Source organism: Hemiscyllium ocellatum, chromosome 2 (assembly GCF_020745735.1).
Source record: "Hemiscyllium ocellatum isolate sHemOce1 chromosome 2, sHemOce1.pat.X.cur, whole genome shotgun sequence".
Taxonomy (NCBI): domain Eukaryota; kingdom Metazoa; phylum Chordata; class Chondrichthyes; order Orectolobiformes; family Hemiscylliidae; genus Hemiscyllium; species Hemiscyllium ocellatum.
Window position 1 is genome coordinate 122176527 of NC_083402.1, and position 17611 is coordinate 122194137.

Below are 17611 nucleotides of genomic sequence, written 5' to 3' on the forward strand. Positions count from 1 at the left end.
ATTAATACCTATAATCAGCAAGAATCTTGTTAACCACAAAATTTTCAATTGGCCCATAGCTTCAAATGTTTTCTAGGGTAGGACAGTACTAGATTTCCATGAGCCTCTGTGCAAAGAAATGCTTTCTGACTTAATACCCAAGGTTCCTTTCAGTTCAACTCAACAAAGAGTGGGAAATTGAAAATAATATAACGGGATTAATGTGAATTGATGCTCACAGCAAACGTTGCTTAATCTTGAGAAATTATGAATATGTAATAGTACACATTTATCTGAATTTTCAAAGTAGAATGTCCAAAGTAATTTCATAGCAGTAATTATCGAATAAATCTGACACTGAGCCAAATGAGGTGATGAAAGGTAGCTGACCAAAAGCTTGGTCAAAGGGGTAGGTTTAAGGAGCACCTTTGAATGGAGGAAGTAAAGAGAAACTCTGAAGAGATTTTAAAGACGGAATTACAGAACATGGGGCCTCAGCAGCTGAATGCATGGACACCAAAGGAGCAGTGAGCAAATTCGGAAATGTTCAAGTGGCCAGAATTAGGGGAGTGCAGGGATCTTAGAATGGAATAGGGCTGGAGGAAGTTACAGAAACAGGGGACGGCAGGATGTCAGGGCTTGCGGTGGAGGGAGTGTTAGGCAAGGGGTCAGCAATGGCTCAGTTGATTGTGCGCGCGTGTTGCCAGGGCTGAGGGGGGTGGTTTGGGGTCAGTTTCATTTTTATTCCAGGACTTACAGAAGGTTTTCAGTCCTCTGTCTTTTCCTGGTAAATATTCAGCTTCAGTGTGTCAAAAGCCTGTGAAGACTCACACTATAATTCAGAATTTAGAAGGTTCTAGATGAGCATTCTTTCTAAGCTGTGTGGCTGCATGCTGGTCGGTGTGCTGGTGCATTGACTTCTGTTTTTGGAATTTGCTGCCAAATACGGAGGTCGGCACACTGAGGAAAAATATTTTAGAAGGAGAATTGTTTCACAGGTCAGGTAATTGCCTCAAGGAAATTTCAATTTCCTGGACAATATCTGCAGAGTTAGCTATGTCAGGATTTCTGCATGGTCCTGATGTTCACCTCCAGTCTTCAGTACTGCAAAGACCATCTCCTCAATGGAATTCTTCGGTTATTGTCACAGAGACTTTGTGGAGGACCAGATCACCCTCACGGGTGATGCTTATGGCACTCCTTAGTATTTCTTTCAGACCTATATGTAGAGAGATGGCCCTTGTTTAACCTCTTCTGCAAACGTTAATACCACCAACAGTGCAGCATTCCTCAAATCTACACTAGGAATGCCAATTGGTTTATATACTCAACCTTTTTGAGACTGGGACTCGAACTCACAATATTCTGGGCTCAAGTTTACTTTTATGGAGGCGGAAAAGTTTTGAATGAATTACAATCTCATCCTAAGGGCCCAGAGTGAGAAATTCTACCCACCGAGTCTGGAGGGAAAATTAACGTCAAATTATCTCCAAGGTCACAGTTTATTCACTAATGATTCACATGGTATATTAATACAAATCATATTGCATCTTTGAAGGTTATTCCTAAAAATGGGGAAATTTTGTTTTGTCATGGTGAATGGACCAGTTTGTACCCAGAAGCAGCCTGCTCCCATCATCATTTCGTTTGGATATGTATACAGTCCATCAATACAACCAGCTTTGCCGAAATCTATTTTGACACCTTTGAGTACAGGAGTTGGGATGTGATGTTGAAGTTGTATGGGACATTGGTGAAGTTTCTTCTGGAGTATTGTGTCCAGTTCTGGTCGCCCTGTTATAAGAAAGATATTATTAAACTGGAGTGGTTTCAGAAAAGATTTACCAAGTTGTTGCTGGGATTGTAGGGTTTGAGTTATAAAAATAGACTGGAAAGATTAGGATTTTTTCCACTGGAGCACAGGAGGTTGAGGGGTGACCTATTTGAGATTTATAAAATCATGAGGGGTATAGATAAGGTGAATGACCAGGATCCACTCCCACCCCCCCCTCAAGACTGGAGAAGTTCAAAGTTAGGGGGCATATTTTTAAAGTGAGGTGAAAGATTTAAAAAGGACATGAGGGCCAACCTTTTGATTAGACAGAGAGTCATTGGCGTCTGGAATGATCTGCCAGAGAAAGTGATGGATGCAGGTACAGTTACAACATTTAAAAGACATTTGGATACATTTGAAGGTTTGGAGGGAGACGGACCAAGCTCAGGAAAGTGGGACTGGTTTAGTTTGGGGAACATGGTTGTGTGTGGCTGGTTGCACCGAAGGGTTTGTTTCCATGTTGTATGACCAGGAGTCAAATAGTGGATCTTAGCTCGTCAACCTAAAGATAAAATCAAACAAAAATTACAAAGTTGAAACAATATACTCGTTTAATGATTCAAATGTCACTTACTCCTGGGGGAACACTTATAAACCGTCTGTACGTTGAGCGGTGTAAGTTTTTCCAATATCCCTCTGGGATAGTATCCATATCATAATCCTTAGGTTCTGCTTCTCTGTGCTGATACCTGCAAATGGAAAGATATGAAACATCTTGACTCAAGATTAGGGTGGTGCTGGAAAAGCACAGCAGATCAGGCAGCGTCCGAAGAGCAGGAAAATTGACGTTTCAGGCAAAAGCCCTTAATTAAGAATGAGGCTGGGAGCCACGGGGGTGGAGAGATAAAATGATTAATGAAAACAGCATGAAAACTCTTGAAATTATTAATCGAAGGGATGTGGGCAGTGTTGACTAGACTAGTATTTATTGCCCATCCCTAACTGCCCTGGAGAAAGTGCTGGTGTGTTGCCATCATAAATCATTGCAGTCCATGTGGTATATCCACAATACTACCAGGAAGGGAGCCCCCATGTTTTGACCCAGCAAACAGTGAAGAAACAGTGATGTATTTCCAAGTCAGGATGGAGTGAGATGTGATGAGGGTGGTGTTCCCATGTGTCTGTTGGTCTTGTTCTTCTAGGTGACAGAGGTCACAGGTTTAGAAGGTGCCATAAAAACAAACTTGGGCTCCAAACTCATCGACATTTACAGCACTAAAGGAGGTCATTCGGCCCTTCACGTCTATGCCAGTCAACAGAGATCTGACTATATTGATCCCAACTTCTAGCTTTTGGCTCATTGCCGTGGAAACTCTGGCAAAACAACTGAATATCTTAATACAACTAAAATGTTATCAATGTTTCGGACTCCCACCACCCTCTCAGGCAGAGAATTCCAGATTCCTCTTACCCTTGGCATGAAAAAAATGTATTCTCAACTCTTACCTCTTACCTTAATGCTCTGCCCCTGTTTAGTGATTCCTTGAACAATGGAAAAGATGCCTTCATATCCATTCTGTCTATGTCCCTCAATCTTCCACATTTCTATCATGTCTCTAAGGAAGACAATCCCAGCCTATCCTCATTTGGAGTGAATGTTACTGCCTTGGTAAGGGTGCAAAGGAAATTTTCTCAAATGGTATCTGGGACATGAGGGATTTCAATTATGTGGAGATGTCAAAGCATTCTCCTTAGGACAAAGAGGGCTAAGGGGAGATTTAATAGAAATGGGCAAAATCCTGAAGGACTTTGGTGGACTAAGTAAGGAAAAACTTTCTGGTGACTGGAGGGTCAGTAATCTGAAGACTCAGATTTAAGGTGATTGACAAGAAAGTCAGTAACATTTTATGATCTCAAACTCGTTGCCTAAAGGGCAATGGAAGCAGATTCAATAATATCTTTCAAAAGAAATTTGGACAAATACACAAATATTCTACAGGAAAATACTGTTGTTGAGGAAGTAGGGGTAGTTGGATCGGTTTTACATTTAGCACTGGCAAAATGGGCCAAATGGCCTTTTTCTTTGCCCCCATGCTTCCCCATGACACATGATGTATATTTAAAATACAGTTTAATTTGTAAGATACCTAATCAGAATGGTTAGATTTATGTCATGTGAAAAGCATGCATGTGAGCAGTGGACAGGGGCAGCAGTAGTTGGAGTGAGCAGAAATACAGCTCTAGACTATAAACACTACTGATCCAAAGGAGCAACTGGGACAGCACTAAAGCAAATGGTTAACCTGGGTCAGAAAGATGGCATCAACAATGAAGAAGACTCCATGTAGTTTCCTCAGTGTTCAAGGAATGCTTATTCATGGCTTTAGCCAAGACACCATTGCAGGACAAGTTGAGTAAGCAAGTCTCAAGAACTACCTCAGCTGATACAGAGATTGTGGTTGCATTGCTAGTGTTATACAGAAGAAAAGCACAGAGAATCTCAAGGAGTCAGACCTCTCTAATTCCTCATGAATAGCGAGACCACCACTAAGTCAAAATGCTGTGGGTTTGAGTTTCACTCCAGAGTCATGAAGACACAAGACCAAAAGATAAGATATAGGAGCAGAAGGAGGCCATTTGGCCCATTGAGTCTGTTCTGCCATTCAGGTTGATCTGATAATCCTCAATTCCACTTTCCTGCCTTTCCCCCATAATTCTTGAGACCTTCACTGATTAAAAATATCTGTCTCAACCTTAAATAATACATTTAACAACTCAGCCACACCAGCCCTTTGTGATGAAGAATTCCACAATTCACTACCACTTAAGAGAAGAAATTCCTCCTCACCTTTGTCTTAATGTGTGACCCCTTATTCTTGAATCATGCCCGCCAGTCCTAGATTCTCCCAGGAGAAACAACCTTTCCTCATCTACCCTGTCAATTCCCAAAGAATCCTGTATACTTCAATTAGGTCACCTCTTGTTATTTTATACTCCAGTGAGTTCAGGCCCAATCTACTTAAATTCTCCTCATCAGATGGTCCATTCATACCTGGTATCAGTCTAGTGAACCTCAAGTCGAGGATGGCACTATCAGTGCAGCACTGAGGGGGCACTGAAATAACAAATTAAATCAGTTCTGAAGAGGGGCCACTAGATTTGAAACCTTAACTCTGTTTTCGCTCCACAGATGCTGCCAAACATAGTTTTGCCAGCAAACCCTGTTTTTGTTTGTTTCAGATCTCCAGTATCTGCAGTTCTTTGTTTTGTTATATCAGTCTTCCCTGTTTGATTGCCTTGCTTTTACTTTAGAAGATAGAAACATGAGTAAACCATTTGGTTCTTCAAGCCTGCTCCCATCGCTTCTACAGTGAGGATACAGTCACTTCCTAATGACTCATCTATGCAACAAAGACAAGCGAATATTGCTTTGTAAAGCTAAGAGGATATTAAGGCAAACTGCATGGCTACACCTCCTCTACGGTTCTGTGGCACTCCCACATAAATGACAGCAATGCCATAGCCCCAGTGCAACATTCACAGCAAATTGTGGCACAATAAACAAACTGTCACAATGTATAAGCAATGCTGACAGCACACACAACCTGTTCTCTGCCACCCCACCCCTCTCTGTCTTCTCCAAACTTTGTGTCGACTTGATTTATAAAGTTGGCTGAACTACCCTCTTTGCCATTAGGATCATTTTCAGCATTAGCAGAGGAAATAGAGCTGCAACATCCCAGAATACTCAATGGTAATGTACCAAAACAAAAGTGCTATTGTAGTTCCTACTGCCTTTATATTGAAGAAGCTATTCAAAGTTTAATAAAACTTCCATTTTGACCTCTTACCAGTTGCAGACTAACACGGGCCTGCTGTATTTCTTATAATTCGAGCGGAGAGTCAGAGAACCTTTTCGATCTGGATTATCCAGTTGATAATTCTGACGGAGGTTCCAGTTTGCCCACATCGTGCTGCCCCGCTACTAACCTTGGTTGGCTTGTGTGCTCACCCAAACTCTATCCACTGCTTTAGCCTCGTTATTTCCCTGCACCTCTCTGTCTCACCTCACTCTTGTTAATGCTTGCTCCTCTAGCCAATAATTCCTTGGCACTTTCTCAAAAAGTACCCTTTCTCAATACTCTTTTAGTTTCTTTGATTTCTCCTGTCTTTTTCTCTCAGCTTAGTGCTGTCTCTCAATAATTGTCACAGTCTCTCCAATCTCTGTTATTTCTTATCTTTCTCTCTCACGTTTCTGCCTCACTTAAAATTCTCTTACTTCTCTTGCTTAATTTTGATGCTTTGTTTCATTTGACAACTATCTTTCCCTGTCTTCCTCTGTTTGGTACATTCACAACTCTGGCTGTTAATAAAATTTGTTGCCCTTACTGTCTTATCTGTCGTTATACTTTGCCTTCTCTCTGTCTGTTGCTTTCATTCACTTGGTATCTCTCATTTTCTAAGCATCATTTTTCGTATTTCCTGCCTTTACTTTCTTTTAATTCTATTTGTGCTGGCTCCCTTGTTTTAAATATCTTCCTCAATTCAATTCCTCTAGCCCTTCCAATCTCCCTCTAATAGAGGCCTTCACACACTCCCTCTGATAGAGGCCTTCACACGCTCTTTTGTCTCCTTCTTAAAGAGTACCTTTGCTCTAACTATTGGCTTATCATTACCTCCTTTATGTATCCTCTGTCAGTTATGGTTTTCTACGATGGTTATCTATATTCCTCCTTCTTTCAGTTTATTCTATTAGCACTGTCGCTCTCTTACCAATTGTCTCTGTTGCTATCTCACTTCCTTCTCAATAGGGCTCTTAATCCTATCTCCCTCTCTCATCATCCCACCATGCAGTTGTCTTTTTAGATTTTGCCTGTCTCTCTTTATCTCTTTCAATTCCTTTCTATCACCCCTCAGTTCCCTCTACTTTTCTTATTTTAGTTTCCACTACTTTGCTCTCTCTTATTACTTTCCTGTCTCCCCTTCAGTTGCCTGCTATCCCTCTCCTATTTCTCTTCTATTTCTCCCTCAGTTTCTTCCCTACCACAGAGTACTCTCCCTCTCAGTACAATCCTAGCTGTCACTCAACTCCTCTGCCTATCTCTCAGTCCCCTTCTATCCCACAGTTGACTGTTGTTGTTATAGTTATACCTCTCCCTCCCTGTCTTTTTTCCTCTCTGTAGCTCGGTTTCCACTTTAAAGAGACACTTTGCCCAGGGCTAAGTGAGGGGTCTGCTCGCCTTCTAAAGTAGCGCCGACTTTACGCTGGGCTTCGAAGACGGCGACTGAGGTTTATCCCAAGCAACAAAAGTGACTGAAACAAACGTTGTCCGGCGTTAAAATAGCAAAGCCCTACGCACATTGCAATCATTTAACGCCGTTGCCATGGACGCTTGGGGCGGTGAACACTGACTGGCCTTAAACGGAATCCCTACGCTGCTGAACTATTTCCCCAAAAGTTGGCAAGTTTGCAAAAGTTGGTTGCAATTTACAAATTAAAATGTTTGGTTTTAAATAAAGGTTTTATTTAATTTGTGATAGAGAATTAACAGTTAAAATTTGCAATAGGAATATAGCCACACATCTCCAGCCTGTACTGTGTTTTATGTATGCAATGTAATTACTTTTTAAAAAGTGTCAGTTTGACTTCTCATGGTAAAATGTGTGTATTTTTAATATATTCAGCTATCAATAATATATTCAAACTCAACTGGACTCACCACATAAAGGCAGTGGCTACAAGTGCAGGTCAGAGGCTTGCAGTACTGCAGAGACTATCTCGCCTCCTCACTCCCCAAAGCCTATACACCAGCTAAAAGGCAAGTCAGGAGTGTGATGGAATACTCCCCACTTGCCTGGATGGGTGCAGCTCCAACAATACTCAAGAAGCTTGACACCATCCAAGACAAAGCAGTCTGCTTGTTTGGCACTGTATCCACACATTCACTCCCTCCATCACCGATGCTCAGTGGCAGCAGTGCATACTATCTACAAGATGCATTGCATAAGTTCACCAAAAATCCTTCCAAACCCACAATCGTTTCCATCTAGAAGTACAAGGATAGCAGATACATGGGAACACCACCATCTTCCCGCTCCCCTCCAAGCCATTCACCGTCCTTGGAAATGTATCACTTGGTCAAAATCCTGGAGTCACATTGTGGATCAACCCACAGCAGGTGGACTACAGTAGTTCAAGAAGGCTGTTCACTATCACTTTCTCAAGGGCAGCTAGGGACGAGCAACAAATCGTTTGCCAACGATGCCCGCATCCTACAAATGAGTGACAAAAAGTTTGAAAAACATTCAAGGTCTCAATCTGTTCATGATCTCATTGAATTGTGGAAAAGGTTTGAGGGGTTGAATGGCCTCCTCTTTTTATTCTTTCCTCACTAACAATATCCCTGCTCCTTGTGTCAACCATTTCATGTGGTAGCAAGTTCCACATTCCCACTGTTCTCTGGCTACAGAAGCTTCTTCCGAATTTCCTATTTGACTTATTCCGGGATAGTCTTATTTTGATGGCCCTACATTTGTTCCACTCCACTACCTACCCTCTATGACTACCCTGCCAAAGCCACTCACAGTTTTCGGGTGAATGTGTCACTGAGCCACAGAAAATAGGACATTTAGCTAAAAGTCTGATCAAATGGGTAGATTTTAAATGGCATCTTGATGGATGATACTAAGGATGAGGAAGACAGAGAATATTCCAGAACTTGGCACGCAGGTATCTGAAAGCTGGAGCGATGAAAATGGAGGACATATAATTGGCCATTCCAGGAATCTCCTCTCTGAACCTCTGCACCTCTTATGCCTCTTTAAAGATGTCCCTAGAATCTCTATGTCTTCAATCATTTGTATGCCACTTGCTCCAAAAGTTCCTAATGTGCCTCATTGTCAAATTTTGTCTGACAGTACTCATAAAATGCTGCTTGATAGTGTTAAAGGAGCTATATAAACGCAAGTTATTGTTCATGACATTGAAATAACTCAATGTTGCCCTCTGCAGTTAGTGTTAACACAAAATGGGTGGCCATTCAGCTCATCCTGTCTAGTTTGACATTCTTAACATCCAGTAGATGCTTGGATTTGAACCTCGAGCTTCCATCTTAGAGGCACGGTGATACCTGTGACACAAGACATGTCAGGTAAAGGTACATAAGTCCTAGACACTATCACAGAGGGTATAAAGTAAATGCTTTAGGCAGGTGACCCAGAATCGGATGGTTCTACCTCTGGGATTGGGTCCGAGCAAAATCGACAATCCAAATTAATTGACCCTGAAGCCCCTTACGATGTCTTGGGGATGATACAAGTCGCTATTTAAATGCAATTGGTTTAGTTATAAATTACTTGTTTGCAAAGGGGGTTGCTATGGTGAGGGCAAATGGGGGTGGGGGAATCAAGCCTTCTAAATGTTTACATTTGTGGATTTTTGAATTTCATCGTTGAGTTGAGCACTAGTTATGGGGGGGGGTATAAAAGTTGTCTGAATATAATCGGGGAGAAATGTTTCTTTTTCTTTTAAGTTGCAAGTTCTATCCTTTAAAATTGCAGAATCCCCAGGGCAGGGTTTGCAACCGGGTGCTGAAGGTAGCCCTCTGCAGCTTTCTGCTGCCCCGCTCTTGTGTCTGCGTTTCAAGAACTTTTCAGTTCTCCCTTTTTGCGCTTTCTCCCCAAGAAGAAAAAAACCACACACACAAATAAATGTTTGTCATGCCCCGGAAGTGTTGCTGCAGCCGGCGAGTTGAATGAGGAAGATGGCAGAGTCGGAAGAGGAGGTGGACGTTTTGGTTCAAAGGGTTGTCAAAGACATCGCCAACGCGTTCAGGAGGAACCCCAACATGTAAGTGTCGGCGTGCTGCAGCCCCGCGGGTGCATTGCCCACTGCCCGGGGAGGGGGGACGCGACACCACTGAGCTTCAGACAATAGCGCAGCCTGCTCAATCCTCACTGTCACTGGCTGTTCTAAACAACCCAGGGCTGGGAAAAGGCAGCAGAGAGAGAGAGCGAGAGAGAGCCTGGCGTTAGCCTCCAAGAGTCCCTTCCCCCTCTGAACAGCATCAAACTTCAAAAGGGACCTTGTGCGTTTTTATTTGCAGGTTGCAATCACAAACCGGCTGCTCGCGGTCGCCGATGTAAACATCAGGGCACGATGCCGGTTTTGTCCTTTTGTACATCTGAATTCTCAATCACTTGTGAATCCACTACGTGGGGTGGGGTGGGGTGGAGGAGGCTTGATTGTCTCCTGTTTCAAAGTGACCCACTGACCTTCTTTCAATTTAAAAAAAATTATACAACACCCAGTTTTTTTTCCCCTCTGACATTCACATTGAAAAATATCATTGTAAACATGACTGTTTCTGTTGCCCTTCCGAGAGGAGGTGGGCATTTGTCAGTGCATTTCCAATCAGCTCATCTTGTATGTTGATTTTTATTTTGCAATGGCTACCAAGGGGGGGGGGGGGGGGGATGTTCATCCCTTTGACCTCGTCCTAGCTCTGTACAAGTTATCTAGTTGCACGCTCTTTTTTTTTACATATTGTTCTGTGGCCTAGTATTCGTTCTCCAATGCCTCCAGTGAATATGCTTCCACCACATTCTCAAACAAAGCGTTGCTGACCCCAGCCATTGTGTGAGGACAGATTTCCTTGTGCTACCTTTCATTATTTTGGCCATTCACTTTAAAGTTGGTGCCTGCTGTTTCTTCACCAATTCTGCCAATTGGAGCACTAACTGGATGTGCAAAGATCAACTTGAAAAGCAAATTCGATCACGTTTACCTGTGAGAGTAGCCATTTTTACTTGTGCTTTGCTTCCTGTGTGGACATGGGGTGTTTTTAATTTCTTTTCCTGTGTTTTTGCAGTGATGAAATTGGATTGATTCCATGTCTTGAAGCCCGGTACAATCGGAGTCCTATAGTTTTCGTTGAAAATAAGCTTGGTGTGGAAAGCTGGTGTGTTAAACTCCTTCTACCCTGTGTCCATAGCAAACTTGTTCTCTATAGGCAACGAAAGCTGTGGTTAGACAGAGATGGTAAGTGATTGCTATTTTGCTAACTGTTCAGCTAGACTTGCAATGAACAGGGAATTTCTTTTTTCTGTAACAGTATCCAATATTTCAAGGATTGAAGCTCAGCGATAGTTTGCATTTATATAACGCTTCAAAGGAACAAGGCTTAGAAAAGGTTTTAAAATGGAATGTTGTCAACACAAAATTTGACACCAAAACACTTGGCCAGCTGTATGAAAGCTTGGTCTCCGGAGTAGGTTTCAAGGACAATGTTAAAGACACTGACATGGAGATGTTCAGGGGGCACGTTGGTGAGCTTGGGGCCTTAATGACTGGAGGCATGGCCACCATTGGAGTGATTTATCAATCCAGGATTTACCAGGAGTCAGAATTGGAGGAGTATAGAGATCTCAGTTGTTGGATGGCTGGAGTAGATGAAGAAGGATTTGAAATTTGGGTCCCAAGTTGAAGTATAATGGGACTTGGGTGTAATGGTGTTCAGTTGTCAAATTAGCGGAGATATAAAGAAGTGCAACTGATCTTCCAGAAATAATTAGCTGATAAATAAATGTGAGCGTGTGTATGTTGAGATGCCTTCTTAATGCAGGCCTATTTGATCTGGTTTTCGAAGTTTGAATTGTGCTTCATAAAAATCCACTCTTTCAAATTTATACGGTCTGTTTCCTGCGGCTGGGTAGTCTGTGTCTTTCCTATTCTGTATTATATCAGATTTCTCTAGCCTTGCAGTTTCTGTGTTTCTCCCCACGTGGTGGCATTCCCTTTCACTCGGTATTTCAGCAATAAATTCCTCGTGGTATTGCAACAAATGTTTTTTGGAACAACAGTATAAAGTGCACCAACTGGGAATTTTGAAATGTTGTTCTTTCCTAAAATGCTAGTTCCAGGTTGAAACTTTGTGCTAATTTTTTTTTTAATTTAATGCTGGTGATGACAGATAATCTGTCAATACTTGTACCTATTCAGCGATAATGTTAAGTGTTGGGACATGGAGAAATTAATGACTAAATTGTATAACCACTGAAAAATCTCTTTTTTTTTTGTTGTTCTCTTTCTGGGTAGCCCCTCTCTCTAGTAATCAGATGCTGAATTGCCATTTTAGCTTTCAGGTTTCTATCTATACGTATGCAGAATTGGCACATATCTTTACCTTTTTCTATTTTTAAGAAGTAACAGGGTTAATTAAGTGGTTAAGTTGTGAAGGAGCAGCTATTGTAATCACAATATGATTTTCTTTCTCGTCTCTATTTTACTGAGTAGCAATTTTACAGAATGCTTTTCAGAATGATTACAGTTTATTAAAGAAGATGAACACCTATTTTACAATCTCTATTATCAAAAGATTTTCATTTCTATCCCACAGTCACTCATGTTTTGATTTCTGTAATCTTTATCTGAGATCAAAAACTCAGTCCAAACAAGTGAATTTTATTTGTGCCAAGCTCTGGTAAATGTAGTTTCATTGGAGCCTATCCTTGACTAACAAGAATTTTTCAAGACTGCGGGTGATGGAGAATTATAGTGAAGCCAAGTATTCAACACAATGCGCACACATGTGCAGACATGTATGTGGTGAACCTGTTCCTGTTGCGGTTTCTAGGGTTTTTTTTCCCCAATCTGCACGTTGTTAGCTGTGACACTGAGCTTAGATTCTTGCTGATGTGTCTGTTGTTTCCATTCCCTATCCAAAGACTCCAGCACAATCTAGTTTGACGCTCTCACTTTTCAGGGGAGTGCTGCACTATTGGAGAAGCTGTCTTCCAGCTGAGATACTGGCTACCCTCTCGGGTAGACGTAAAGGTCTCAATGCATTATCCGTTTGAAGATCAGCAAGTCCTTTGTGTTCTGGACGTGCATTGGATCTTCAACCAACTTTGTGCTTTTGACAAAAGAAAATTTATTTAATCTTTGCCTAGCTACTGTTTCTGGGATCCTTTGCTTGGCACAAATCAGCTGCCATATTTTCTACACTGAAGCGATGACATTTCAAAATTACTCCTTCTGTTTGGACCCTTGCAAGCTTGTGAAAGGCACCATGTTATTTTCATCCTTAATCAACTCTTCTTCTGATTATCTGATCAGTACTATTGGTGTTGAGTCCTGGTCTTTGCCCCTTCCTCCTGTTGTCTTTGGTCTAAGGACCGCAGTTAAAGTGCAACCACTCATCAGGAGCACACAACAGTAGTAATGTGAATTCCTGTTTGCTGTCTAGACGTTTGTGCTGTCCTATAATAATATTGGTACAAAGAATATCATGGGAAGAAATTGAATTAGTGTTCTGATTTGCTGCACATCTCGGTCCTTATCAGAATAAACACAAAGGCAAAATAATGTGAATTTTTCAAAATATAAATATTAAGTATTGTAAAAATCTGTTTCATGTTGATAACCTATTAGTTAGAATCAAATATTCACTCTAAAGTTATTGTTAATCGGAAACTGTCAAAAGCCAAGTTCATTTGCACAAAACCAAGAAATTAGTACTTCCTCATTGAGACAGTTTCATGAAACACTTTCAAGATCTTTTCTTTCCTTGACTCTTCTTGGAAAATCATTCCATTTAATAATCTGGAGCTCTTCCAGATGTCTCTGCTCTATGCTTTCACTGGGCGCAGCATGTCCTAATTATGCAGTTTTCTTAAAGGTTGCACTCCTCATTTGGCTGTTTTTTTTTAAAAACACTTTACTGTCTTGAGGTCACCTCGTCATAGGGCAAAAAAAGACCACGTCTTCAATCTTTGCTTCTTTTAGTTTTTGGACCCCTTTCTGCGCTCTTTAGCTTGAGCTGTCTCCTTGAGTGGCTGAACTGAGTGTAGCCCTGGTCTGACCATTGCAATGAACAGTTTAGATCAAACCTCAAATTTCTTCATGTTTCTAATTTCTGACATCTGCATGTTTTTTCATTTTAAATATAGCCATTGCCATTTAGTTTTTAAGCATTATTTTTTCTGACTGGATTACAACAATTTGAATTTATGTGGCACCTCTAACATATTAACACATCCCAAGACGTTTTTTCACGAGCAAATCGACACTGAGCCACAAGGATTTTTTGGGACACCTGGCCAAAATGCTTTAGTTAAAAAGACAGGTCTTGAGGACAGAGATGGAGATTTGGCGATGGAATTTCAGTTTAGTTCTAAGGTAACTGAAGCCTTTCCACTCATGGAGAAACAATTAAAAATCAGGAATGGGCAAGAGACCAGAATTGGCAAAGTGCAGCATTCACGGAGATGTAAAGGACATTATGGCGATGTTGAGGGTCGAGTCTACAGAGGAATTTGAACACCAAGGTGACAGGTTTGTGTTGTGGCATGAGAGGATAGAGAGGCCAGTGAGCCAAGGTGGTGATGGATGAGTAAGTTTGGGTTTTTTCTTCCACTGTGGAGTGCAGAGCTTCAGATGAGCTGAAGTTTACAGGGAATGGCAAGTGGGAAGCCAGTCACGAGGGTGGGTGCTGGAATCATTCAGTCTGCCACTTTAGCCACGGTTGAACATTCAGTTTGATTAGCTGCCTGCTGTTTTGCTGAGATTTGGTGTGTAAACCAACATTTCTTTCTTCGAACAGAAGCATCCTGCATCATGGCCATCCTCACTCAATTGACAATCTGTATATTTATTCTTGTCTTGTAAGCAGTAATGAATTCTGATCCACCCCCAACTTTTCCAAATATAGCATTTTATAGCTCCGACATTGTAGAAAATTAGATTTTGAATGTTGGAATATCTGCAGCTTGATAATTTGCTAGTATCTGCAACGGAATTGGATTTAATGGAAACCTGTTCAATTCATGGCACAGATTTTTGATTCATTTTATGTGAATAGACTCTGTTAAATAAGATTGGTTAATACATTTTTGTTTCTTCCTCTCGCCCCCACATCTCTCCCTCCTCCTCAGCACTGACTGATCTCACTTGTACTCTGCTGCTTCTAAATCCAGACTTCACAACTGCCTGGAATGTCAGGTATGTCACAGTCAGCAAATGTCAATATCCGTGGCTGATTCGGATCCGAAACCTGACTCCACCGTGGCATTTATGACTAATTAATGTCTTTTAAAAGCTGTTGTGTTGTTCGCTCGTGGTGGAGTTACTTTCGGAAATTAGAGAAGCTACATACCTTGCATTTATATGGCACCATTCAGAAACTGCCAGAGCCAGTTATGACTGAAAATTACTGTCACAAAGTGCAGTCAAATAATTTGTGCTCCGTAACATGACACAAAACGCACTGGATAACGAACAAACAAAATCTGTTAAGGGGAAGGTATTGACCAAGATACCAGGAAGAACTCCCTGGCTCCCTTTTTCTATTTTGCTTGAGTAGCAGCAATAGGATCTTTTGGATGGGTCTGAAAGGGGAAGACGTTATCTTATTGGAGCATGTTTCAACCAGGCTTCTCCAGCTTCCCAAAAGTTTGTACTGTTTTCAATTCCCAATTTTTTTTTCCCCAATAGTGGTTTACATTGTGACAGGGAGGAGGCAGAGCAAGTTGGAGTTCCACAGAAGTTTGCGATTTATTTCAGAGTTACTTAATTAAGGAAAAAAAACATTGAAAACCTCTGATTTAGTGTTTCATCTATAAGCTAGCACCTCCATTGTATCAGCATTCCTCGGGTACTCCACTCGCTGTATCCATCTAGGTATTGTGCTAAAGTTTCTGGGGTGGGTCTTAAGAGTCATACAGCTCGGGAATAGACCCTACAGTTCACCCAATGGATGCCGACCATAATCCCACACTAAACTAGTTCCACCTGCCTTCACTTACGGTGGCTCAGTGGTTAGCACTGCTGCCTCTCAGCATTAGGGTTGTAGGTTTGATTCCAGCCTCAGGCAACTCTCTATGTGGAGTTTGCACATTCTCCCCATGTCTGTATGGGTTTCCTCCAGGTGCTCTAGTTTCCTCCCACAGTCTAAAGATGTAAAGGTTAGGTGAATTGGGCAATAGTGTTGGGTGCATTAGTCAGAGCGAAATGGGTCTGGGTGGGTTACTGTTTGGAGGGTCGGTGTAGACTTGTTGGGCTGAAGGGCCTGTTTCCACACTGTAGGGAAGCTAATCTATTCTAATTATATCCCTTCATACATTTCTTACTGATGTTGTAACTGTACTGGCATCCACCACTGCCTCTGAAAGTTATTCCACAACAAATCTGTTTGTTTCATTTTTTTTAAAAAAGCCCCTTATGTCTTCTTTTAAAATCATGCTCTTTTCACCTGAGCCAAAAAGTTCTGGCTTGAAGATGGGGGAGCCCTACCCACAAGAATGGAATTAAAATTGCCTTTCTGTATTGACCAAGAATATTAGCATGTAACATTATTTTTCTGATGGTAATTAATTGATGCTGCAGAATTAGGCACTGAAAACATCCAGTACTAATGTTCTGAGGATTCCACTTGAAACTCCCTTAACACAGAGGATGGTAAAATGATGTAGTTAACCATTTCCATTCACGTTGCTTGGGCCAAGTGGAAGACTTGATGGTACAATCAATGGAGGGATGTTAGAAAATGATTTGAATGAGGAACCAGGCGTCTATCCCTACTGTCTTCTGCAGGCTGCTGGTGACTGATCATTGCAGCTCACAGGATGAAATTGTATAGCACTTTTTTTTAATGTAGCAAGAATTGCAAAAGACCTTTTATGGGGTGATGGTGGTATGTTGGTGATGTTACTGGGCTAGTAATTCAGGGAGGAGTAAGTTACTGCAGATGCTGGAATCTGTACTGAAAATAAAAAATGCTGGAAATCACAATGGGCCAGGCAGTATCCATGGAGAGGGAGAGAGAGCAAACTAATGTCTTGAGTCTAGATGAGGGTTATCTAGACTCGAAAGATTAGCTTGTGCGCTCCCTCTGTCCATGGATGCTGCCTGATCATTGATTTCCAGTATAGTTTTTGTTTCAGTAATCCAGGATCCCAGGCTAATGTTGTAAAGTCATGGGATCAAATGGCACCACTGTGCTGCTTAAATTTAACCAATAAAAATTAAATTGAGAATTGAAAGACGATCAAACTTGTTGTTGTAAAAACTCACCTGCTTCATTCATATCCTTTTAGAGAAGTAAATCTGCCGCCCTTGCTTAGTATGGGCCTGCAACAAGGTACAACAATTAACTCAGGCAAAAAAAAACGGAAGTTGCTGGAAAAGCTCAGCAGGTCTGGCAACATCTGTGAGGAGAAATCAGAGTTAACGTTTCGCATTTGGTTACCTTTCCTAGTTGGAGACAAAAAAGACAGCAGAGTGCTGGAATCCAAAGTAGACAGACAGGAGGCTGGACGAACACAACAGGCCAGGCAGCATCAGGAAGTGAAAAAGGTGGTGAAGAGTCTTGACTCGCAACTTTGACTTCTCCACTACCTGATGCTGCCTGGCCTGCTGTGTTCATCCAGAATCCTGTTTGGCTGTGTTGAAATAGGCCTAGCAGGGCAACTGTATAAGGACAGTTAGGAATGGGTGACAATGATACCCATGTCCCATGAAAGAAGTTTTTTAAAAAAAATCACAGGAGAGATTATTCAACAAAACTTGATACAGTGCCAGATGAAAGACTGAAACAAAAGTCTTGGTTAGGGCGACATGTTGGCTCAGTGGTTAGCACTGCTGCCTCGCAGCACCAGGGACCAAGCTTCAATTCTCACCTCTGGCAACAGTCTGTGTGGAGTTTGCACGTTCTCCCCGTGTCGGTGGGTTTCCCATGGGTGCTCCTGCTTCCTCCCACAATCCAAAGTTGTGCAGGTTAGGTGAATTGACCATGCTAAATTGCCCGTAGTGTTGGGTGCATTAGTCAGGGGTAAATATAGTGTGGGTGAGTGGGTCTGGGT

General features: G+C 41.7%; 2 protein-coding genes across 3 annotated transcripts in view; one reads left to right on the forward strand and one right to left on the reverse strand.

The window, feature by feature from the left end:
- The window catches only part of LOC132826119 (cilia- and flagella-associated protein 95-like), a 35616-nt gene extending 29893 nt beyond the window's left edge, over positions 1–5723 (reverse strand). Inside the window, exons 1-2 of the mRNA XM_060841771.1 lie at positions 5605–5723; positions 2388–2502 (exon numbers count right to left, since the gene is read on the reverse strand). Coding sequence (XP_060697754.1) covers positions 2388–2502; positions 5605–5723 — 234 coding nt within the window. The remainder of the gene's footprint in view (positions 1–2387; positions 2503–5604) is intronic.
- Positions 5724–8806: 3083 nt separating this feature from the next.
- The window catches only part of ptar1 (protein prenyltransferase alpha subunit repeat containing 1), a 43407-nt gene continuing 34602 nt past the window's right edge, over positions 8807–17611 (forward strand). The window contains exons 1-4 of one of the 2 annotated variants that reach the window (XM_060839637.1): positions 8807–8904; positions 9438–9602; positions 10624–10793; positions 14687–14753. In XM_060839637.1, the coding sequence (XP_060695620.1) occupies positions 9508–9602; positions 10624–10793; positions 14687–14753 (332 nt within the window). In that variant the 5' untranslated portion in view covers positions 8807–8904; positions 9438–9507. Of the gene's footprint in view, positions 8905–9333; positions 9603–10623; positions 10794–14686; positions 14754–17611 lie in introns of those variants that run through there. The other variant, XM_060839647.1, reaches the window with a different exon arrangement.